General features: G+C 38.7%; 1 protein-coding gene across 1 annotated transcript; it reads right to left on the bottom strand.

Moving 5' to 3' along the window:
* Positions 1-614: 614 nt before the first annotated feature.
* pamr1a (peptidase domain containing associated with muscle regeneration 1a) lies at positions 615-23250 on the bottom strand. Its single transcript, XM_022204008.2, has 11 exons — positions 22397-23250; positions 20850-21020; positions 20472-20597; positions 18415-18529; positions 17591-17808; positions 15579-15776; positions 15297-15479; positions 14855-14921; positions 13358-13620; positions 11892-12232; positions 615-9766 (listed from the first exon to the last, which is right to left on the bottom strand). The coding sequence occupies exons 1-11, from the start codon at positions 22500-22502 to the stop codon at positions 9206-9208; spliced, it is 2349 nt and encodes a 782-aa protein (XP_022059700.2). The 5' UTR covers positions 22503-23250; the 3' UTR covers positions 615-9205.
* Positions 23251-25049: the final 1799 nt, after the last annotated feature.

Below are 25049 nucleotides of genomic sequence, written 5' to 3'. Positions count from 1 at the left end.
TGTTTCTGGGCCCAAACTAATCTCTTCTGCTTGTTACTTTTCCTTAGTAGTGGTTTCTTAGCAGCTATTTGACCATAAAGGCCTGATTGGTCAGTGTCCTCTGAACAGCTGATGTAGAGATGTGTCTGCTGCTAGAACTCTGTGTGGCATTTATCTGGACTCTGATCTGAGCTGCTGTTAACTTGCCATTTCTGAGGCTGGTGACTCAGATGAACTTCTCCTCAGCAGCAGAGGAGACTCTTCCTTTCCTGGGCGGTCCTCGTGTGAGCCAGTTTCATCGTAGTGCTTGAGGGTTTTTGCGACTGAACTTAGGGATACATTCAAAGTTTTTGCAATTTTGTGGACTGACTGGCCTTCAGTTCTTGATGTAATGATGGGCTGTCCTTTCTCTTCACTGATCTGATTGGTTCTTGCCATAATCTGGATTCTAACAGTTGTCAAATAGGACTGTCAACTGTGGACCAACCTGACTTCTGTACAACACAACTCCCATTAAGAAGGCAAGAAATTCCACAAATGAACCTTGAAAAGGCACACCTGTGAAGTGAAAACCATTTTAGGTGATTACCTCATGAAGCTCATGGAGAGAATGCCAAGAATGCACAAAGCAGTAATCAAAGTAAAGGGTGGTTATTTTTATTAATGTAAAAAAGAAAAAAATATTTTTGACTTATTTCACATTTTTTTATTTACTACATAACTCCATATGTGTTCATTCATAGTTTTGATGCCTTCAGTGAGAATCTACAATGTAAACAGTCATGAAATAAAGATTAAATGAGAAGGTCTGTCCAAACGTTTGACTGGTAGTGTATATTAGAGAATTGTCTTGTTTAATTTAATCATGAATTTCTGATATTTGGCTCAGACTTTTAGGTTAAATTTTAACAAAGATATACACTGCACATGCAGAAATGTGACGTCATGCATGCACACATCACTCCGAGCTGCAGGTTACACATGTGGATGCTTCAGTGCTGATTTTAATGTCATCTATCTTGTAAGAGCAGGTTTTCAGCTGGATGCGATCCAGCGTTGCAGCTCCGGCTCCTCATTACGACAGTTAACTGCTCTTACTTATGCAGGAGATGTACAATTAAAAAATTTCCGATGGGATAAGCAGCTCTTGACTCGCTCTGCCATCATGCCCTCCACTCGAAGCAGAAAAGGAAATGCGCTTTCCACCCAATTCTTGTTCTCTCTCAGCTGAATTTCGTGCACGTGCTTGTTGTGGCATCAGCTTATATCTCTGTGCATTGAAATTTGAAGAAAGTGTAGCTTATCTTGAAGCAATAATAGCATTAATATCATAAAATAAACATTTTAACTGCTCCAAAATCTTGTTTGAATGAAATATCAAGCTTTAATCAATGTTAAGTTTCGTTTTTTTTGTTCCTTTTTCCAGTCAAGACACTGCGGGTCTTTGCAGTCACTGCCACTTACTGCCCTGTGAAAGTTCATTAAAGACACGAAAAAATAGGAAGAGAGCTGAACTTAGTGGCTGCATCTGTAAATTATAGCTCGACACATGTCAAGGTGCCTCTCGCCGCTGTTCAGCCTCCTGATGCTTTCTGTGCCTACTGAGAGTAATTGCACGTTTAAAGGTTAATAATTTGCCTCATGCCCGAGGCCGTGAAAAGGCAAATGGAAGAGGTGGAATATTAAATGACTAAAAAAGCATTTTAAATTGGTCGAACCTGGAGAGGAGGTGCTGACTAAATTGTACAGAATAGTGAAAGGATTTAACCCATTTGGGAGTGAATTAAAGCCTTTCAATGTGGCGTCTTTCTGTAATTTTCTTAATCAGTGCGCAGAGTCGTTGTCTCGCTCTCTCTAAGCTCTAAGAGTAAAATGCATCCAAGATGTTGAGAGAAAATAGACCCGGAGCTCTGAATTTACAGTGTTTTTTGTGTCTGGAATATAAAAGTCGCAGTGGGATTAGAAAGTTGGTTCACCTGCAGGAGAAAAGTGTCTAGGTGATGAGAACTGATATCAACATGCAGCAGAAACACTGTCAAGATAAAGCTCTTCTAATGATCCCACACATGTAAAGATTTCATTGTTGTATTTTTGAAAACAATTAAATGGAAATATAATTTTTGAACCCAATCAACAAAGTCAGACTTTCAGGTATCATATATTAAACAATGATGAGTTAGTTTGTGACTTCCTCTATAGGGGAAATGATGGTTTTTAATCCCGAACATGCTTAGAAATAAAGGTTTTTTTGAGGACTGGGATCTCCCTCTGCAAATACAGACCAGCTTGTTACTGGATTTAACGAGCTTTGCTTTTAAATTGTGTTTAAAACATTATCTATACATGCATGACTGAATTATCTCAACTACTTAAATGTTTCTAGGAAAGCCCGTGTGCAGTGTAAAGAACATAATGGAGCTGAACTGACAGAATAACGGGCAGTACTTTGTAATCTGCTGCAGCTAGGAGGTGATCTGACGACTAATCTTTGTTTTAGAAAGTAAGCACAGTAACGCATTTAAAAAGGTGGCTGATTAAGACGCGTTGTCAGATAAATATCTCAGAAGTTATCAGTTTTAATATGATCATATACGACAAGAATAATATAATTAAAAAGGTATTATGTAATATAATAATATTAAAACAAGAAAACATTTTAGTAAATGGTTTTGTAATTTGAAATTGCACACTTTGTTTACTTTTGCACTACACATAAAACCCTTGTACATACTTTACATAGGGTATTTTGCATTTTATACTTTTCTCATTGTTTATTTTTATTTACTGCACATTTCTGCTTTTTTTAAAAAAAATCTGTATTAATGCTCATGAGAACTGCACTCTTTCTGCTGTTGCATCCAAATTTCCCCTTGGGGATTAACAAAGTATTTCTATTCTGTTCTAAAGTTTCATTTTAGTGCCAATCTTAATTTTGTAGGTGATTTTTGTCTACAAAGAATAATGTGCAGTATCCATCCAACTAGCCTTTACTTTCAGAGGGATGCTGGGAACTGAAGCTAATCCCGGTCGACACTATGCGAAGGGTGAGGTTCACCCACAACAGATCTCCAGTCAGTCACACTGTTGACTTATAGAAACAGACAACCGTTCACGATTCATTCACACCTCCATTGGCAATTTAGAGTCACCAGTCACAGCAACCTGGAAGTGTTTGGACTGGCAGCAAACTGGTGGAGGAAACCAAAGCAGGTTCAAACCCAGTGACAAATGTTTTATATCCACAATAGTTCATGTTATATGTAAAGCAAAAAATGGTATTTCTATGATTGCATCCATTTAATCTTTGAGCTGTATGAATTAGCAGACTTGTATGTACATTTTACTTTGATATTAGGTTGCTGGTAGCCTAGCCGCGCTAGACCCAGGTCTGAAGACACAAGGGTCTAAGAACTCTCGACAGGGAGGGAGGCGGGCTAAAAGGTTGTCTTTCAAATCACTCTGCAGCAATTGGGTAGGTATACAACCAATTAGCGCAACGAATAGGCTGACGTAGTTCCTAGAGCGCCGGAAATCAGAGGATGCGGTAGTTTGGTGAAGCCTTATTTATACAGTCAATGGGTGAAGCTCAAGTATATTACAGTCATGTTGACAGAAAGATTATTCAGAGTCGGTGCTAATGGAGCTCAACGACTGTTGTCGTTTTTGTTGTCGACCCTGGCAGAGAATTAAATTCGTTGCCATGGGTTGTCTAGCGCGGCTAGGCTAGTTGTTGCCGGTTGTTTCTGTCAGAATCGTCACGCCTCTGTCATCACTTAGTTACGCCCGCCTTCTGACTCTACACTTCATGGTGATTCGTCGGCCAGTTTTAGGAGAATCCAGCCTCAAGCCTTATGGAGGGTAACTAGACCCACCCTGGCAGAGAATTAAAATCGTTGCCTTGGGTTGTCTAGCGCGGCTCGGCTAGGTTGCAGTTGCTCTTTTACACCAAACTTTACAATAAACTAACTAAAAGTTTATGCTTACGTTCAGTGAAGAAGATCTGTTTAGTTTTTCTTTGTACTTTAAATACTAGTATTACAGCCACCCTTACCACAGTGTGTTCACCTGCTGATTCATGCAGTGGGACAAACTGCTTCATCACAATATTGGGCCTTAAACTTTAGCACAGCATAGCATTCTGTGTGTGCTCTCTGCAACTCAAACTTTCTTTTCCTTGTGCGAGACGCCGTGATCTTCAAGATGTAACTGCGCAGACAAACCATACTGGTGTAGCTGGACATCTGGGTGTGTCTGGCGTTTTTCATTTTCAAATAGTCTTCTGTACACGGTGTAACTTGCAAAGATACATTTATGAGTGCAATGTTTCAATACTAGCTTTATCTTTTGGATTTAAATCATACCATACTACAGGTGACATTAGGATCTTTCTTTTGGTATACTATATAGTATGGTAGTATGGATATTGGAGCGTAACCTGTTTCCGTTACTCTTGGTGATTATCGGCTGTTCTTACTGCGCTGTTCCCTTCATTATTACAATTTTCCCATGTAGTTGAAAACGCTTTGTTCTCAATTTCAACATCTCAACCCTGCTTCATAAATTCAGTCTATAACTGTTCCCTTGAGGACGTTGATGGTGCATCCCTCCTCCTCATTTAGGGCGTTTAGGGTTGGCCAACATGCCGACCGGATAATCACTTAGTTGTCAGTCAATTTTGCAAATTTATTTCCTCTTGCTTTGTGTAAAACCTAAAAATGTTCATTTTTTTGTCATAATGGCAGAAAAAAAGCCCTGAAAATATAAAAACTTAAGTGGCTAAAATCAGAAAATTGAGACTTTTTTTCACTAAATATGGGTCGATGTTTAAAATAGCTGATGATTAATTAAACTGTTGACAATTACCTGACAGTCAGAACCCAGACTGTCCTCACCTCTGACCTCCATCTGATTTTGCTTCTTAACCACCAGAATATATTGCATGCTAATGCTAGCATGCTTCCGCAATGAACTTTAGTTCTCTACTTTCATATGATCTCTCACTATTGAATGGCTGATTCATTATTTTTTGCACAGAGCAATAAAATGATCTTCAGAAGTCAACAAAATATAGACAAGAATAACAAAAAAACCCAAAAGTTTGCTAAAAAAAAACAAAAAAAAACACCACTTTTATCAAATTAATTACAATTTCCCTCCATGTAGCCCATGTTACTTTTGGTTTCCTGTTGTTTCTTTGTGTCAAACCTGTTGGCTTTTTGCTTTATCCTTTTCCGTGCTGCCCTCAGAGGCAATTAGCAGCTTGTCAGGCAGCAATTGGTAACTCTGCTGCACCGACTAGAGAACTCTTTAGTGTCTTTACATCCACCAATGATGACATTTTAAAAAAGCATATTTCAAAAAGTTAAGATTAAAAAGAAAAATACCCCAACTAACTAGCGATTATCACTCTAGTGCCCCCTACTTCCCGGGCAAACCTGTTTTGTTCTCTAACAAGAGGCAAAGAGGAAGAAGCAGTCTGATGTGCAGCCATTGAGTCACTTTCCTTGGGATTTACAGTGTAACCCCCTCTGGGCTTTTTGTTTCAACTTCATCCTCTTGCTGCCTCGTCTTGAGTTCTCGGAGCGTGGCGTGGAGTCTATATCTTTAATGATGCACATGTGGCCCAAGGCGAGCAGTTTTGCATTGCTTTCAGAAACTGTCCCTTCCACGAAACGCACTAGTTGACTCGCTCCCGTCTCGAGACGCTGAAGTCATTAATCTTTTAATTCACCAACAGTTTAGGAGTTAAGGAACAAACTCAGCTCATTTCAGAACTTTGTGCACTGATGATTTTCACTGGTCGGCGCTTTGCCAGCCGCCCCGAGCTGACCTGAGTGGGAATACAACCGAGCATCACATTCAGGTATGCTCAGAAGTGGGTCACAACGCTCACAAAGCTGTGTGCAACAATAGCTTCACCGGCAGGAGGAACACCATTCAGTATCAGCATGCTAAATAGCACAAGAGAAGATTAGGTTTGGGTCACCCTGAGGAAATCAGATTCATTGCAGGCGGCATTGTTCTTTAAATTATGAATTAACCTGCTTGTTATTTACATGCTGCATTGATATTCTTGTAAGATAAACCTCCAGCATCCTTAAACTCAAACTGCTCACCTGTGAAAGTCTTCTTTTCTTCAAACTTTTGGTTTTTCCTGATTAATTTCCTCGTGCGGCGTTAACAAGCAGTTAGCAGAGTTTTTTGCAGACAAATCAGGCGCTGCAGCAGGTTCCTCCTACTCTATGGTGCAGAAATCTAAGCAAGCTAAACAAACACCTTGCACATGCACAGTGCGCTCGGCGATGCGCACACAGAGGTGGGGATTTGACATGAGAGGTCAGTGCCTCCTCTCAGGTGTGGGTGTGGTGTTCTCTCAGTGAAAGAGTAATAGATTAGCAGACTTTCACCCATTTTTAGCATCATGACATCATGCACTAACATGGAGACCTTTGCTTTTGTAAAACATAAGCTCATTACTTCAGTTTAAATGCAAAAATTGTGAAAACTTGCAAATTTATGTGCCTTTACTCTGCATTATTTGTATGTGTTTTTGCTTGCGTAAGGGTTTTCTACTATTTTAAGATGAGCAAAAGGATCGCAATGGCCGCAGTGTAAAGCATTTTAACCTGCATTCTCTCTGTTGTGTTGATTGCAGCAGAAATACAACATCTTGAGCTGTCTCTCGTTTATTTGCTGGCGATTCACTTTGCAAGTTGCAGAGACCGACCACTGAGCTCCTCATTGTTTAATTGGCTGGGCTTAAAAGGTGTCCTGCACAAAGCCGCGGAGAGCACAGCGGGTGTCTGCGTCTCAGGAGTAAGAGCTAAGTTTAGCAAATCCTCTCAGTGTGTTTCTCAATGACAGCACATGTTGGACAGTCTGCAGAGAAACTCACGAAGGCGCAACCTCACATGCGAACACGCTGCAGACACACAGGTTCGGTGCATATTTACAGATGAGCAGCCGGTACATGGTGTACCGCCGTGCATGTGCACACATGCACTGCTTTGGAAATACATGCAAATAAGGCAAATGATTTGTTAGTGCATGCTAACTGAAGGGCTGTGTGGGTGTCATTGCTCTGAATCAGGCAGAAAAAATATAGTTTTTATTGATTTTTGAGGGGAAATTTGCAACTGGGCATGCAAACTGAATAATTAAGGTGATAATTTCCGCTAAGCAGAGAAAGAAACTCATGCTTATTTGTACTAATGTGTGCCTGACTTTGCAAATAGTGATTCTTGTTTGTCTCAGAGATAGTCGGAGGTAAGAGGCCTGAAGCTGACAGAGATTCAGTGACTTGCCAAAAGAAGCCTCAGCAGGAGGGAGAGCTGGAACTACAAGGACTCAGCTCATCTTTTATGTAAAAAAGACTGTGGTTATTTATCTGTTAAACACCGACGGTCACATCCATTTTGGTTTTAACACAGAATCCAGAGACTAGAGAGTTCCTGAAGATTTAAAAAAACCACAAGAAACAGATGATGTTAACTGAGATACTGAGCACTAGAGATGTGAAAAATGACATCCGTCCATCCAGTATCTAAACACTGCTGAATCCTCCTTAGGGTCGGAGGGGGCTGGAGACTATAGGCGCTTTTCCATTAGCACCTACTCGGCTCGACTCTACTCAGCTCGGCTCGGTTTAGGTCGTTGTCCATTACAATTGAGCACCACCTTATCGTGGGTGGAGTCTTCATAGCATGGCGACCCGGAAGTCCCTTAATGTCATTTGTGACAGAAACACAACAGAACAATGGAGGACATCAAGGCAATGGTACACCTGCTGCTCGGTCTGTGGCTTTTTGTCAGATTCAGAGTAAAAGCAGCGAGTCAGAGAAAGCTGAGGGGCAGCAAGTCGAAACACTCAGGAGAGGCGATACACCAGCATCAAGCCGAAGTCAAGAGGATATGAAATACACGATGCATCATAAACTAATGCTAGTTCCCTATAGCTATCGTATGTCAGTTCAGTTTGCAACCCTGTAATGGCTGCAATTTATCGCTATTAGGTATTAAAATATGTATGCTGTGTAGCATCATCACTCCCTGTCCAAGCAGAGGCCTGCACTCTGTAGACGTCACATTATCGGCGGTCGCTTGGAACCCCGGCCAAGTCGGTACTAAAATGTTAACTGGTACCAGGTACTACGTCTTATTGGAAAACCTCACAAACTGAGTAGAGTCGAATAGGTGCTCCTGGAAAAGCACCACATCCCAGCTGACTAAAGCTAGTTTTAAGCTTGCCACGTCCGCAAGGTCTGTGCAGACAAATTACATCATTTTAGAAGCCACGCCCCCTTCTCAAGCAAAAAATTTCCATGTCGTGCACCTCCAAATTTTTCTAACTATGCAGACGGAGTCACGCTGGTGGAAGAACAGGAGTTCTGAGCAGCAGAAGTTCAGAAATACAGACACTTGTATGATCCATCACACAGATCACCGTGGCAACCAGGTTATGAACAAGTCATTGTGTGAGATGAAAGCTAACTGCTAAAGTGCAACTATTCGGTAAAATGCCATGTTGTAAGTGGTGTAAGCAATGTCAAACTTCTTCTACTCTAGTTTAGTGTTAGAGCAGACGAGGTAGACATGTGTTTGCGATACACTGCCCCCTGCAGTTTGTGAGCAGATGCCACATGGAGTATAAAGCCACACGTGGTCTGTCGAGCGGATTTCCAAGCATCTCATTTCTGCGCAGCTTGTTCATGCAGAAAGCATAACGCAGCCTTTAGGGCGAATGCAGGAACACCCTGGACAGGTCAACAGCATATCACAGGGCTACACGTTGAGAGAAACAATCACACTCGTATTCACACCTACAGACAATTTAGAGCTACCACTTAACCTCAGCATGTTTTTGGACTATGGGAGGAAAAAGAAAACCCATGCATGCACAAGGAAAACGTGCAAACTCCATGCAGAAAGATCCCAGAAGGCGGGGATCTTCTCATTGCAAGGCAGAAAGTGCTAACCACCAAGCCACCGTGCAGCCCTGAAAAAAGATCTCAAAAATACATTCTCGACAAATCCTTCAAAGATCTGTGAGCATCTTAGTCATCTAATGTTGGGTTGTGAAGAGAAGAGAGAGTAATTGACGTGATTACATGATACTGAAGTGGATAGAAGGTACAAAATATCTCTAATGTTATGCTCTCTGCTTCTCTTCGTGTCATCTACACTGTTTCCACCGACTCTGACATTCACTGCTTTCCTTGACATGTAATTATTTCATGTTCTCCTCGATCCAATCTCGAAAGTTAGCTATTCGTATCTGAACTGTGTGACTCTGCCGGCCGCAGCTGGTTTTCTCATGAACTAAACTCTCCAAAGCGAGGAGCTGCCAGGTTTCTCCGGAGCCTCCCTGAGTCTCCCCGTGACCCGACAGCACAGGTGAAACCCCGGCCGGTGCGACAGTGATGCCTGGGATAACGGCGGGACACGGGCCTGGAGAGGTGGACGGTTTGCTAACGACACACAGCGTCTTGTCGCTGATGGCGGCGGAGCGTGACCCTCCAGCGAACCGTCTCTCACACTGGGCCGCATCGCTCAGCTCAACCTGCCTCGTCTGGCTGCCGGCTGTGGAGTGACTCGGGTGCTCGCGGCCGTCTGTTAAAATCCACCTCACAGCGTAAGCCTCCTGAGCTGTCACCTCTCCTCCCTGCGTTTGGGGCAGACACGCCGGCAGCACTCGCTCGCTGATCTTGACTTTGTCTTTCAGCTTCAGCACGGCGACGTCCGAGTCCGGCGAGGAGGGAAAGTCTGGGTGAACCGAGATGTCTGAAACCTGAGAAGTGACATAAATAAAAAAAAGTTAGAATACCTGAGAGAGCCTGATTCCACACAGGACGCACTCGGTTTTGTTGTTTTTGGAAAATGAGTCGGGATCTGATAATATGCGTCAAGATGCACAAATATTTCACGTCCAAATCAAACACGGTCAGATCCGGTTTAAGCTGTAAGTGCACATCTGAACGCCAAAGGATTTCTCCCTGTACCGTTCACAAACACAAACTCATCCAGGAGATTATATTTATTTAATGAAGACTCCTTGCCTAATACTTTATCGCGGCTGTTTGGGATGTTTTGCAGTGATGGCAAACTTTACTGTGCTCCATCACCTGGAAACAAAAAGACATTACACCACTGTACAGACCATAATGAGCACATTTTTGGTACTTTTGCTCATTAAAAGGTGTTAATTCTGCCTTTAAACTGATTTAACCTGGTTTTAATCTCTAAATGTCACTATCAGTCAAATATCAGTATGCAGGCCGACATGCTTTTATGTTATACTTGATAAAATCTAAATGTAACAGTTCATTATTGTAAATATAATCAATAACATTTGTCTAATAACTGCAATTTCATAATTTTAGCGGTAAATCCATCAGTTTTATAGGTGGATAAAGTTTTTTAAGCATTAAAAACCTGAAGTAATTGTCCTAAAGCCCACACATAGACAGCAGTACACTGTAAAAATAAATAAATAATGATAATTTGCAATTTTGCAAAATGTTTTCCTTTAGACAGATTTTTTTCAGTTTTTTTTCAAATCCACTAAAATCTAAATTAAATTGCAAAAATAGATGAAAAATAAAATTGACCTGTCTCAAGTACTGATAGAAATTTTAAAAAATCAATAAAATGTACAATATTCATATGTAAGGAAATGAGCAAAATCTGAAATTAACAGTTATTGTAATTATTGTAAATATAACCACAAATGTTTAATGACAATGATTCAAAACTGTCTTAATGGTAAATCTATGACTTTTAAAAGGTGGACATACTTTTCTAGCATTAAAGACCCGTCAAATAAACACAAATTTGATGTAATGCAGCATAAAAATACACGTTATACTTGATGCAATCTAAAATAAAAAACATATTATTGGAGCTATACTAATAAATATTGTTTAATATCTGGTTTTACATTTTTTTTCAAAAGTAAATCTATTAGTCTTATAGGTGGACAAAGTTTTTAACATCACAAAAAACTGTCAAATACACACGATTTTTATGGATACTTGATATGATCTGAAATCAACAGCAAATTGTTGCAATTGGAAATTGAAATATTAGTTTTACAACAGTATTCTGGCATTTTTACAAGATTTTTTTACATTGCAATTATATAGTAAAGTTCAGCAAACAACGCCACTTTTGTGCAGTATTAAGTCAGATTATTTGCATTATAACATGAATAAACTATATTTATTAGTAACTTGTTTTACACATGTAGGTATCCAAAAGTAAACATTAAAAAACAAAACAACAAAATAATAATGTGAAATTATTGTGCTCATTATCTTATAGTGTTTTTGGTGCCCCCAGCTGCTACACTTTTACACATTTAATTTTTTTATCTATTTTTGGTGATTGTACGGTGTAGTTCTTTTTTTTAGATTTTGTAATTTTTCTCCAGACAAAACCTCCATTCCACCCAGATAAGATGCATAACTTAAAAAAAAAATCCCACATTCAGAAGCTGAATTACTAGTTTTCCAACAATATTCTGGCATTTTTGCAAGATTTTTATTATTAATTTTTTTATTAATTAAAATTATATAATAAAGTCCAGCCGAAAACTAATAATACCACGTTTCTGCAGAATTGAGGCTGATTATTTGTATTATAACATTATTCATTATTCATTATTTATGAGTCATTTTCTTTTCAAACGCTCCTTGCTTAATATTTCATCATGATTTCGCTGTCATTGCAAACATTAGTGTCACAGAAATATGAAAAAAACAAAACAAAAAACTGTACACACAATTAGAAGCATGTTTTTGGTATTTTTTCTCATTGAGAGGAGTCATAATATTTAGGCCTTTAGCCTGGTTTTCCCCTCGTCATGTAACTTAAACGTAACTGTCAGTGAAACCTCGGTGTGGACTGAGCTGTACCCTGAGCTGATGCAGGCCTTTGAGCCGATCCCCGGCCGTCTGCCGGTGTACGCCCACCACAACCTTCACGTGCTGGGGGTGAAGGAGCTGCTGCTCGTCCTTGCTGAACACACACTGAGCCGCCACCAGGACCCTCCGCTGGGCCACCAGGGCCCCGCTGCAGGCCAGGACCCAGAACGAGGACTCCTCCGAGGCCCCCTGCTGGTCCAACATGGCCCCTCCAGGGGACCCGAGGGTGCTCACAGTGTGATCTGGAGGCGAGCGGATGTAGACGGCTGCGTGCCACGGCCACTGAGTGTCGGAGAGGTTGAGTGGACTGAAAGAGTCTAATTTACCACAAACTGTGAGGAGGACAAAGAGGAGAAAGAAAGTATGAAGTATGCAGACTTTATGTTAACCATTGAGACATAAAATTATAAATCTGTAAGACATCTGGTAGTTTTTTAGGAGGAATTTTTATTTTTTAATTGCAGGAATAGACAATGAATTTACATGTCTCATGGCTAATATTAAATAGAAACAAAAAGTCATAAAGAAGTTTTACAGTATTTCCATTTTTTTCTCCGATGAAACTTAAAATCAACATTAATAATTTAAATATTTTTCTAGAGTTGTTATTTTTGGTGTTGCTATGTATGTCGGTAATTTAATTGCTTTCACACAAGTAAATATCCTTCATTACACATCAGACAGCCAAAAATATACACATGATCTCAGGTAAAATGACATTATTCTTTTTTAAAATTGTAATTTTAAATGTTTGTAGTGTTTTTATTGTGTGCTTGAAGAACTTTGAGATTCTTTAAAAGGAAAGTACTTAAAAATGTTATTATAATCTGGAAGGCTTATCATGAGCAGAATAAGCAGTCAGCTAAAGTGAAACGACATAAAACTGTACATTTGTAATTTTGCAGATTTTTTTCTTTCTATTTTACAGAATTGAAATACATGAAAACATTAACACATTAAAAAACAGACTTTAAATTACACGTGTGATGTGAAGTAATAAACCGTAACATTCCCATTTTTCAAAAAGAAAACTGAAATGTTTTCACATAAAAACACAGCTAAAATACAGTCACAAATTTTTCCATTTTATTTATTATATTAAACTGTTAAATTCAAGTTTAATACTGTAAATATATTTCTAGAACAAGTAGTGACTAATAACAGAAGAAGTAGTGCTGGTTCTGTAATTTTACTAAGATTTATTTCAATTAAATTATTCTATATAATTAAATATATTATTCAATTATGAAAAATTATTTTATTTTTGCAACACAGTTTTGTTCCATTATTGTACAGTATGTTTTGGTGCCAGAAAATTTTTTTTTTTTTTAACATTTATTACATTTTTTACTGTGTAAATACCACAAATTTCAGGAACTAATCTTGCAGGATGGAGCTTTTTTCATCAATTATTCTGTCGGTTTAATGGGTTTCTGCTTCCTGTCTGCTGATCTCACCTGGTGAACAGGTAACGTGGCCTCCGCTCCACCTGCCGGTCTTCAGACAGGTGCGTCTGGAGGCTCCGCTGGTTCGGTACAGAGGTGAAGCACATCTGTACTCGATGCTGGTGTAGACGGGATGAAATCCTCGAGGAATCTCCTCCAAGGCGGCGTCATCTCCGCTGGACTGTCTGTTCGACGTCAGAGGGATGAATCCGGCTGACAGCAGGTCGTGGAAGCTGTACCTGGATGACAGGTGGAGTCTCTGCTCTGAACTGTCTCTGTGGGAAGAGAACTGCTTATCTTTATACGAATACATTTATAAATCCAAACAGCAGCGGAGCATACCTTAGGATGCTAAAAGGTTGTCTGACAAAAGCACAAGGTTCACTTCCAGGAAATGCTCCAGAGTTTTCAATTGGCCTTCATCAGCAGATGGAACAAAACCTATTTGCTGTTTTCTCGTAAACAGTCTTGTTGCTCTTTTTTGTTTTTTACCCCAAGGTCAGCACTGAACATCTGAGCTCTTCTTAGAGGTGGACTGTCTGATTCATTTTAGTGCTCATAAAATTTCATTAGAGGAAATCTGTCAGCATTTGATGTTCTGCTCTGCAAAAACTCAAACACTGTAAAACTACTCTACAATATGCAAGGCAAGTTGTAATATTAGACAAATTGAGCCACACATCTTTAAGTAATTCATGCAAACGCTCCACCCTGCAAGAGTGGTTCCTTAGATTTGTGATGTAGAAACTTCTGGCGTCTGATTCTGTGTTTTTGAGACGATCATCAGCGCACTATACTCTATAAAAATGATTATTTTTTGGCTGTTTAGACACCAAAAATATTGTAATAATGCAATAATAATTGCAATAATGTTCCCATTAAAATAAGCAATATAAAGACACTGGCAGATAGTAATGCACGCCACACTGCACAAATATCACAAAAATATTTTAGATAATGGCCTGAAGTCAACATATAGACAGCAGCTCACTTCAAAAAACAAACAAACTAATAAATAAAATATACAAAACAAAAAACTGAAAAATTAAACGTTACTAAATGTTTGCTTTGTCACAGATTTTTTTCTGCATTTTTGAAGATGTTTTTTACATTGACATTACAAAATAAATCCTAAATAATAATGTTATTTGTCTATAGTGTGAAGCCTGAGTATCAATAATATAAAATTATTCAAAAAAAATCTCATAAAATTTTTCACAAAACAAACTTACCAAAAATAAAAATAAATAACTAAAAACAAAAATAAACAAACACAGAGAAATTAAGGCTATAGATTATTATTTTGTCATTTAAATTGATTTTTTTTATTACTTTGTAGTAGTTTTTGGTGCCTGAGCTACCAGAACTTCAGTGTTTTTTTTTGACAGTGTATTTTTTTCGACATTATATAATTATTCTCCAAACATAACCTGCAAAATAACGCAAATAAAATCCCACATAAAGGCTTTAATTGTGATGACATTGTGGAATTACACGCATGAAACATACCTTGTTAATAGATGTGACTTCACAACAGTTTGCCGCACAAGATCAGACACTCTGGGTTCTCGACAGACTGTAGGAGCGAATCAAGAACTAATTAACAATCAGCAAAATGCAAGGATATGAGCAGAAATGCAAGTTATTTACACAACAAACACAACTGATTATATGCTTTAAATATCAGTGACAACCATCAGTTACAAGGACAAATTCATGAGCATCTTTACTAACAAAGCACCGTTTTTTTTTGTTTTTTTTTGTTTTACGTCATAATATGTGAATTTCCAGGTAAATTGGGACTCATAGAAACAAATAGCGGGACTCACTATATGTCAGCGACGCTCTGATGTCCCCACACAGCAACGGAGTGGGAAAATAGGCTGTGTGTGTGTGTGTGTGTGTGTGTAACAGTGTGTTCCCACCCAAATGTGTTTTTGAAAACAGCTACCTTTCACACACTTGGATGACCTGCTACTCCAGGATCCATTAGGGAGGCAGGTACTCCGGCGGTTACCACTCAGAATGTAGGAGTTTTTACAGAAAAACTCGATCGACTCTGCGCCTCCAGCAGCTCTGTGGTAGCCGTGGAGCAATTTGGGCGGAGGGCCGCACCGGAGCGGGCTTGTTTGGCCTGCATGTGGAGAAAAAAACGGCCCCAAATAAATTCCGTGTGTGGTTTTTATACAGCCCAGTAACACGGAACGGGATCCATATGGAGGGAAGAAAGTACCTTTTACACATGAGGGGACTGAACCACTCCATGTGCCATTAGGCAGGCAGCTCCTCTGCTCACTGCCGGTCAGAATAAAAGGTGGACGACACCTGTGGTTCACCAACACAAGCTCCTCCTTTGGGCCAAATACAGGCAGCAGATATCCATTCAGAGGTTTTTCTGGGAGTGAACAAGCTGCATTCTTATTGGTAGAACCTATGGAGACATTTTACAAATAAAAGACACACCTGAAAAACAAATCTGAGCATTGTCAAAGTAATTCTGATAATATTAACGTTGATTCATAGAGCGCTTCGGTTACAAAGTGCATCTAAAAGCAGCAAAATAAAGCATACAGATGTAATATCATCAGGATTAAGAAACAGATATGTTTGTCATTTAAGAACAAAAGTGTCAAAAAGTAAAAAATAATACTGAAGAAATAAAAGATGGTTTAAAGGAAATAAAATTAAAAATTTAGAAAGATTCTCAAGTAAGTTTAAGACCTAAAATATGTCATTAATGAGCCATGATTTATACAATTACAGTTTTTAAATGAACATAAATGAAACAAAAGTGATTAAAGTTTTTCAGTTTGCAAAGTTCTGATGTCTGGTTAAGGGTAATTTGTAAGCAACATGTTTTATTCTATTTTAATTTATGCAGTATTTGTCAGACTAGCAGATCTGCATGAATCTGTCAAGTTAAATTTTTCTACATTAAACTTCATGCTTTGTCATTTCTTTAACTACTTATTTCATTTGACAAAACAATCAGCTGTTAGTTTGTTAAGACTGTAGTCCAGCATGTATCATATGTATAATGTGCTATATTTTCCTAAATAAATCTGAAAAACAGCAGACGACAGGAGGTCCTCGGTTTACGACGTCCTCAACCTACAGCGTTTCATCGTTATGTCGGACACTGGTTACAGGTCCTCATTTTACGACGTACGGCGTTTCGTTGTTACATCCAAACTGGTTATAGGGAACTAGTTGGCTAGCAGACGAATACGTTGTCACACGGTGCTATAGGACAGCTTTGTTTACATTCGCGGGTTGCTCGCCACCTTGGATTGTGCTACATTCGCTAACTTTTTGCCCTTCATTATGGCTTCCAAGTGTAAGTCAGACTCTTTTGATGGCAGTGCTTTAAAAAAAAAGGAAAGCCATCTCCATGGAAGTGAAATCAGAATAAAAAACACTCTAGTTGTAAAAACAGTGCACCGTATTCTGTTATTCTCTTTTAAAATGAGTCACACATGCATAAAAGTCATTGGAATTTATGACTTTTGACCTGATCGATATTGTGATGCACGTAACAGCTTTGTTTACATTTTTGCTGGAGTTCCGACTTAAGGTAAAAATTGACTTATGTCGGAACGGAACGGAACTCCGACATAAGTTGAGGACCTCCTGTATAAAGACAAGCATATCTTGTACTTTGATAGAAATAACAGACTATCATTTGCATAAACAAAGACATCAGAAAAGCTTTAAAATCAACTGCTGTAGTGAAAAGAATAATGACTCCAGGATGCTGCCCTGAGGAACCCCGTACGTTTAACTATTCTTTACAGAAATATTGGTGACACTCATTCATGCTGCACTACTTTGATTTGTTCAGGTCAGCCAGCGGGAGTCGATACCTACTGAGTGAAAAAAAAAGGATAAATGTGATGCAAGTTAGATGCATGATTTGCTTCAGAGAAAACGGGGGAGGAGAGGAGCGGGAATGATAAATCTGTGTCATTGACAGTCCGTCTCACATCGCTGCTTTGTGCAGGAGGCTGCAAGGAAAAGGGGCAAATGTTGTGCAGGCAAACACTGAGAACTGTTGCAGACCGTCAGAAGAAGAGGAACAGCACATATAATGCAAGACAATCCAACACTTTGGATCTAAACTTAACAGAAGCATTTAAAAGAGAGTGTTCAGTTTGAGGTAAATGTATGAGTGTTTCTGTTATTTTGTCTGTCCTGTATCCATTACTTGCAGATGGACTTTATCAGTAGCCTTAACATTGATTATACCTGCAATCTCCTGAAAAGTAAGAACAAATCCGTCAAAGTTGTTGTAGCCGTCTGAGGCGAACAGAATGTGCAAAACGTTCCCGGAGCTTTTGATTGGAGGAGGCGGCCGATCCCCACAGAACCGGCCAATCACAGGAGAGTTCAGGTCGTCGCCGTCGCGCACTTCCACGTAGTCGTAGCGACAGTTGTGGTCAGACTCCAGACTGAGGAGTGAAAACCTGCAGCGCAACAGCAGGGACAGTGTGATTTTTCTATTTCAGAAGTGTGTAAACACCACACAGGACTCAGTTTACTTCCACCGTAAACTTCACTTGACAGACCGATGGTGAGTTGATCCCCAAAGAGCCAATTCAGAAGCACATAAAAACAAAACAAATCCTCTACCTCGGTCTTTCCTACAAGGCAGGATTAGCGTTACAGATACGTAGGTCTTCTTAATGTCAGTCCAAATGTCAGATTTGGAAAGGATTTCCACATTTTACAGGTTGGTTTTGAGTCAGAGACTATATTTATGCCTTCTTATGCTGCTCAAATACTACACAAGTAGAAAAACAAAGCTTATCAAAAAAGCACTTGCTTATTTGGAATTCTTGCCACAATTTGAGCCTAAATGTCAATTTGAACTCTAAAGAATCTCAACTTCAGAGTGTTTTTAATGAATCCTGCAACAATCTCCAGACTTACTGACTCATCTGAAGCTCAGCGGTCCTTTTAATACCACGTTGTTACTTTAGAGCTTTTTCAAATGAAGACTCATTAAATTTGTTCTGTTTGCCATTCGAGAATGGCTTTAATGTACCACGGCCTTGGAAAAAGTGGCCTACCTGAGCTGGATGCTGCTGCCTCGTTCCACCCGCAGCGTCCATTCACACCGGGCGTTGGTTGGGTAACTCTCCAGGGCGATGTGACCCTGAGCTCGCTGAAGGACGCCTCCGCATGCTGCCCACAGGAGAATTATAATTACCTTCGCTTAGTGCATGTACATTCCCATCCAAATGTGTCTTTATCACAGTGGAGCTGCAGATTTTGGCCGTTACGGGAATGCTGGGTAAGACGGCAGATAATAACCAAGAATTTATAAAATGACGGGACCCAACCAGCCACTTGAATAATAACGATTATTAACATCCTGCTCGTGTTCGTGCAGATGTGTGTTCTTCAAAGGGCTGAGAAAAGCAAAACAACAAAGGTTTAAGCTTGTAGAATAGTTCAATCACCTCAGTTTGTCTATTATACTTTTTTTTTTAAAGTGCACAACAGGACAAAAGAATCTGCACAATGGCTCCAGGCCTTCTCTTGTCTACATCAAACCGATAGAACGGCATCCAAGTGGCATTTCTCCCCCCCTTGGGCCATGAAAAAACAGAGGATGGAAAAATACAGCAAGAGTGAATAAGAGGAGGCGTGGCGACTTGGGAAACCTGTTTTTTCTTTTTTAAACTCAGATAGTAGTTTGTATGATGTTGCAGTGGAATTTACTATTTGATTTAAATGGTTTCGGCGTGACAGCTGCTGTATCATAATGCTAATAACTGAAGCTTCAAAAGACTCAGAACAAAAGGACTCCTTGTTATTATTTCAGTGTTTTTAGTGAGACACAAGCTGTGGCTGCCAAATAAAAAAGCACTGTCGCCCCCAAGTGTCCTTTTCATGCATTGCAACTGAGGATGTGGCAGTCTTATTAGAAGTCATTATGATGATAGTCCCATATCATCTGTTACACAAATTAATAGTATAATTCCTAATAGATACTAAGGAGGTTTATTTAAAATTACATGGGGATTAAGTTTCCTTAACTTCTACAAAACTGAATATTTTTTCCCTCAGCATTTCTTTTGTCAAAGAGAGTTCTTGTAATATTAAAAGGTGTTTCTGGTTCCTGCTGCCACTGTAATGTGCAATATTATTTTAAATATTTTATAATAAGATGTGAAATGATTTACTATTTTTGTATATTTGCCAAATTAGCTGTTTGCTGCTCTATTCTAGCTTTGTTTTAGCGGATTTATTTTACAATGTGTCATAATTATATCGTAATGCTCTACTTTTAGGAAATGTATTTATTATGTTTAGTCATTTTGTTTGATTCTGAGCAACATCTGGTTCAAGAATTTCCTTTGGGATTAATAAAGCTTTGTGTTATGTTATGTTATGCTATCCTATGTTATGCTATGTTATATTATGCTATCCTATGTTATGTTATGTATGTTATGCTATCCTATGTTATGTTGTGCTATGCTATCCTATGCTATTCATGATATGCTATCCTTTGCTATGCTATGTTATGTAAAAGTATTCTATGCTATGTTATGCCATGCTATCCTATGGTATGCTACGTTATGTTATCCTATGTTATGTGAAAATATCCAATGCTATGTCATGATATAAGATAAGATAGACTTTATTAATCTCACAAAGGAGAAATTTATGCTTTCCTATGCTATGCTATCCTATGTTATGTTATGCTAAGCTATCCTATGCCATGCTATGTTTTGTTATGCTAAATTTTGCTATGCTGTGTTATGTTATGCTATCCTTTGCTATGCTATGTTATGCTATCCTATGGTATGTTATGTTATGCTATGCTATGTTATGTTATATTTTGCTATGTTATCTTGTCTTACCTCACCCAATTAACACTATAGTGGCAAAATCTGTTTTCTAATTGGCAAACGCAATCTAATATTGAAACAAAGCTCAACAGATGGTGCACAGGAACACTTAACACCGTAGCATGATGATGTGCAGCTGTTCAGAATTCATAAATGAGTACATCTGAGACATGTGCAAAGTTTGATCCATGCTTTCTCATCAGCAGCGAGTTTAAGAACATCAGATTCAAGGCCTCACAGCAACTCTGCAGTAAATCACTTTAACTCACTTTTACAGTCCCCTCCGCTCCAGCCTTCACGGCACTCTGTGCAATACTTTCCATTGACGAAGAAGTCATCATTCGCTTTCCATGTTCCATTGTGGCAGGTTTTGCAGTTCTCGAAAAGGCTGCAGCCTGGCAAAGACAAAAGCAGAAAGCGGAAATCTTTTTTGACACTTTGAGGTCAATTTATTTATTTATAACACCTGAAAAATTTAGATTATACTAAAAAAATAGGCTTTTTCCAACAAAATATAATCTAAAAACCCTAAAAAGTGTATTATCTGGTCTCTGAAAGCAGCAGAGGAGGAGCATGAGCAGCAAACAAGGGAACAAAAGAAGCACGTCGCAGGTCAGTAACACCTGTAAGTGAATGTGACGGTTCACCTGGGTGAATGATACAAGGGTCGCACTGATTTACAGCGTTGCGGCAGCAGGGCACGGTGTATCCGACCTTCGTTCCCTTCGAGGGACACCGACACTGGATCAGGTCGTATTCACAACAGGGGCGACACATGACGTTCCACTTGGAGCTCGGGCAGTTGTCTGCTGTCAGAGCTGTGGAAGCAAAATAAATTAAAAAAATCCTTGAACTTAAGAACCACCTGTGGACGCATCTGGTTTCTAACACCTTGGTTTGCTGTTGGCTGTCAAACAACAATATAGCCACTTACAGCCAATAAATGATGTATTTTTATTATTACAGAGGTAAAAATAAGTCTCTTTATAGTATTTTAATGTTATCTGAGCCAATAAATGATGTACTTTTGTTATTACAGATACAAATAAGTCTCTCTAGAGGATTTTAATGTCATCTGATGACACTGCTTCTTATTTAGCTTCTTACACTAAACACCATGCCAATGTATCGTCTAACATCTTGCTTCTCTCCAAACCATTTTTGAACCATGCTGTATATTTTTATTGATCAGGTATGTTATATTTTCCTCAAAATTTGTTTCCACGCTGGTCTCTCATCTGATCTGTACCAAAACTGCCTGCAATTTAGTAAAAAGTGACAGAATTATGGCCGGGTGTGCAGTTTTTTTTTTTTTTTTTTTTTTTTTACAGGATTAGGCTGGTGCAGGTGTTTTTTTTTAATTAGACACAATAAAGTCATTTACAGCCAATAAATGATGTATTTTTGTTATTACAGAGGTGCAGATTTTAATGTTATCTGATGGTATTATTTGACCTTTAACACTGCTTCTTATTCATCTTCTTACACTTAACACCTACTGACTGGCAACCCTTTTAAATGTATTTACTACTGTTTTACTGAAATGCACTAGAACACCAAGTCAAATTCCTTTAATGTGAAAAATCTACTTGGGAAAAAATCCATTTGATTTTGATTTTGAAGCAAGTCTTGTAAATGAAACCTCATATTTGAGTTGACCTACAATGATGTACCAAACTGAGCAGTTTAGTATACAGAAACAGGTTCAAATATGACCTAACACCAGCTAAAAATGCCAGTTTTTCCTCTCTTTTTGAATGCAATCGCAATACCTTAGTGACTACATGTTCTGTTGTAGGTTATCTGTCAATCAAACACAGTAATCAAACAAAAAAAGCAGCAAAAAAGTAGACCCATGTTGAAATTTGAAAGGGAAACAGCCAATTTTCATGTTCCCAGCTTTAATTCTGCACATTAATAGAAGGATTTCTGTGCTAAATAAAATGCAACAGCCTCCTAGATAGTTAAAACTTCAAACCACGTCCAAATTCTCATTTCAGTGAGGCACGTAGAAGCATGAGCTCAGACAAGCAGAAGAAGTGACTCATCATGATGAAATAACTCCCCAGTTAGTCAGCAAACTAAGTCAGCATGCTTATTTCTTGGTAGGTGTTTGCAACAGTTTCACAAAGAAAAGACAAAGACCCTCTACAACTTTCAATCAAACCTTCAATGACTGTTTTCTTTTACTCACCGTGAGGCCACCCAGTTACACAGAAGCAGAGGTTTAGCAGGAGGTACCAGAGTTTCGGCTCCGGAACAGCGAACACGGGCGCATTCCTGGTGAGAAAAGTGGGCATGTCGGCTGCCAAACTAACAAACTTCCAAAGAAATTCCCAGAAAGCTGCAGGAGCTCAGCGTTATCTACAGTCACACAGTCTGCTCAGAAAATGTAATGATGAACTTTTCCCATATCAGCACTGAGATGCTTAACCCGTTCCTTCCATTAGGCTTTCATTTGCTCCTGAAACGGTTCAGTTCAATCAGGTTCTGTTGCTTTGCTCTCGTGAGTCCGGAGTGAACAGCAGCACGGGAAAAGTGCTGGCAGAGGAAGTGGAAAGTGCATTTGGGGGGGAATAAAGACATGCTAATGAGAAAAACAGTGAGGAGTGATGAGGAAAGTCCAGAGGAGGAAAAAACTGTCAGTTGACTGAAAGGTTCTGAGGACATTAGGAGCAGAAATGATTTTCTGTGCATCGACGAGTGACTTACTCGGAATGATTCCTTTGTTGGAATTATTATCTGCATGTGCATTGAAGCTAATGTGTTTACTGAGACTGGAGCTGTCACAGTGGACGCGGTAATTCCACAACATCTTCCCAGACAGACAACAGATGTCGCCTGTAATGATGCTGTGAAGTGTTTATGATGTCAGTCTTGCAGGAACGAAGCTGACAGGATCATTACAGAGCAGCTCATGGCCGATATTTGTTTTTTCCATTACATAAGGCTTTACTCAGGTATCTGTTCTCATCTTTTTTCCTTTACAGCAGCTTGTCAGCAGACAGATAAATACATCAGCTGTTATTTACGGTTCACTAAGACTGCTGTCTGACTTTTTATGAAATGTTCTCATCACGAAAGTCATGTTCATTTCAAAATGTTCATTCATAAGATGCGATAAAGCAGCTGTAGGCTGACTAATTACTGAAAAATGCACATTTTTATTGTTTATCATTCTTTGTAAACTTACTGTATGCAATAATGCTGATTTAAAAATTACAAATCTCCAAATATATTCAAAATATGAAGGATTATGTGACCCTTTATGAGCTCATAAATATATCTTGACTAGATAAAGATAAGAAAATAAAATAAAAGATTCACCTTGTGGACAATCTGAAAGAAATAAGATGTAGTTTAACCAAGAGAATAATGACATTTATTTATTTATTCATTGATTTTTAATATTTAAGACTTATTTAAAACTGTTCACATTTTTATTCCGGCAAGGAACGCGGCAGAGTTATATTATGTGACGATTGGTGTACGTTTATTCTTCTATCTGTGCACAACATCGCTCAAAAACAGACTCTCGGATTTGGATGAAATTTTCAGGGAAGGTCAGAAATGACACAAGGACCAAGTGATTAGATTTTGGCAGTGATGCAGCTTATAGTCTGACTTTTCTTCACTATACTGGCTTTTTGGTGCCGAGCAGCTGATGTGAAAGTCTGTCCGGCTTGATAAGTGTGAAATGTAGGAGAAATCAAAGGGGAAAAAATAGGGTAAAATTACAGATTTGTCAAAGAAAATAAAAGCTGTAATTAGTGCCAAAGGTGCTAACACAAGTATATTAGAGTACACATTATCTGTGCATTTCAAACTTAAATAGAAATGGAAATAATTATCCAGTCATGCTCTAATGCTGTCATTCTAGTACAAACATCTTTTTTTTTTGCTGTTATTGAACATTAAAAAAGTAAACCGTGATTACATTTGAATCACAGTCTGTTAACTTATGTCTATATTATCCTTTAGTCCAAACTTTATGGCAACAATCCTGACAGAAATGTGCAGTGATTCATTTACTTACAGCCTCTATTATCAACATTTTCATGGAAACTATTACCTCCTGACTGGACCGGTCGCATCATTTCCACATGTAGCAGCTGGTTTCAGTGAAAGAATGCTCAGAGGAAATCATTTCATTCTCTCTGCCAAGCACAAAAACACAGATAAACGTTAGCCACAATTAGCAGACGTTTTCCTAGCAAGTGAACAGCAAAATAAAACTGGAAAGAAAGCGAATATTGAACGTTCATTTGTCAGGGTGATAGAATAATGGCTCCAAATGGGTGCTAATGTTGATCTATAAGCAACAGGTTTAGAACATGTTTAAGATGATGTACGTCAATGGTGTCTACAGCTTCTTTAGCTGACCAAAAGTGAGTTAATACAGGTTTGAAGACTCCATCTAGAGGTTTTACTTGGGAAACATGTCCATATGTTGTTTTTTTATGTGTTAAAATATTCATTATGAGTGAAAAAGCAGCTAACACCAATGTGGAGCATCTTGAAACTGCAGCAACAATGACAATCTTTCAATCAAAGGAAACAATGTCAACTTAGGGGTTTCTTCTATAAATGAGTCTTTTTGGTTCCACAAGTTACTTTTTCTAGTAATCTGCAGTTATATTAACCCTATATTTTCTGTGATATTACTAAAATTGTGTTTATTTTATAATTGTGAAGGACTTTTCCTTACTAAGAATCAGCTGATATCGTTTAAAGACCCCATCTGGTAAAAATCTACTTATGTTGTTGTTTTTTTGTTGTTGTTATAAAAGACACATTATGGGTGAAATAAGCAGTGAACATCAAAGTTTAGCATCTTGACACTGCAG

Source organism: Acanthochromis polyacanthus, chromosome 2, assembly GCF_021347895.1.
Source record: "Acanthochromis polyacanthus isolate Apoly-LR-REF ecotype Palm Island chromosome 2, KAUST_Apoly_ChrSc, whole genome shotgun sequence".
NCBI classification, from domain to species: domain Eukaryota; kingdom Metazoa; phylum Chordata; class Actinopteri; family Pomacentridae; genus Acanthochromis; species Acanthochromis polyacanthus.
The sequence above is the reverse complement of the archived record's forward strand: the minus strand, read 5'-3'. Positions and strand labels throughout refer to the sequence as shown.

What these genes read in the sequence shown, in the direction of transcription:
- pamr1a (XM_022204008.2), bottom strand. Translation starts at nt 22,502, where the DNA reads ATGCCCACTTTTCTCACCAGGAATGCGCCCGTGTTCGCTGTTCCGGAG. An exon ending in TGTAACTGGGTGGCCTCACG is followed by an intron (nt 21,021 to 22,396) that starts GTGAGTAAAAGA and finishes TTGCTTCCACAG; the next exon opens with CTCTGACAGCAGACAACTGC. An exon ending in CCCTTGTATCATTCACCCAG is followed by an intron (nt 20,598 to 20,849) that starts GTGAACCGTCAC and finishes TGTCTTTGCCAG; the next exon opens with GCTGCAGCCTTTTCGAGAAC.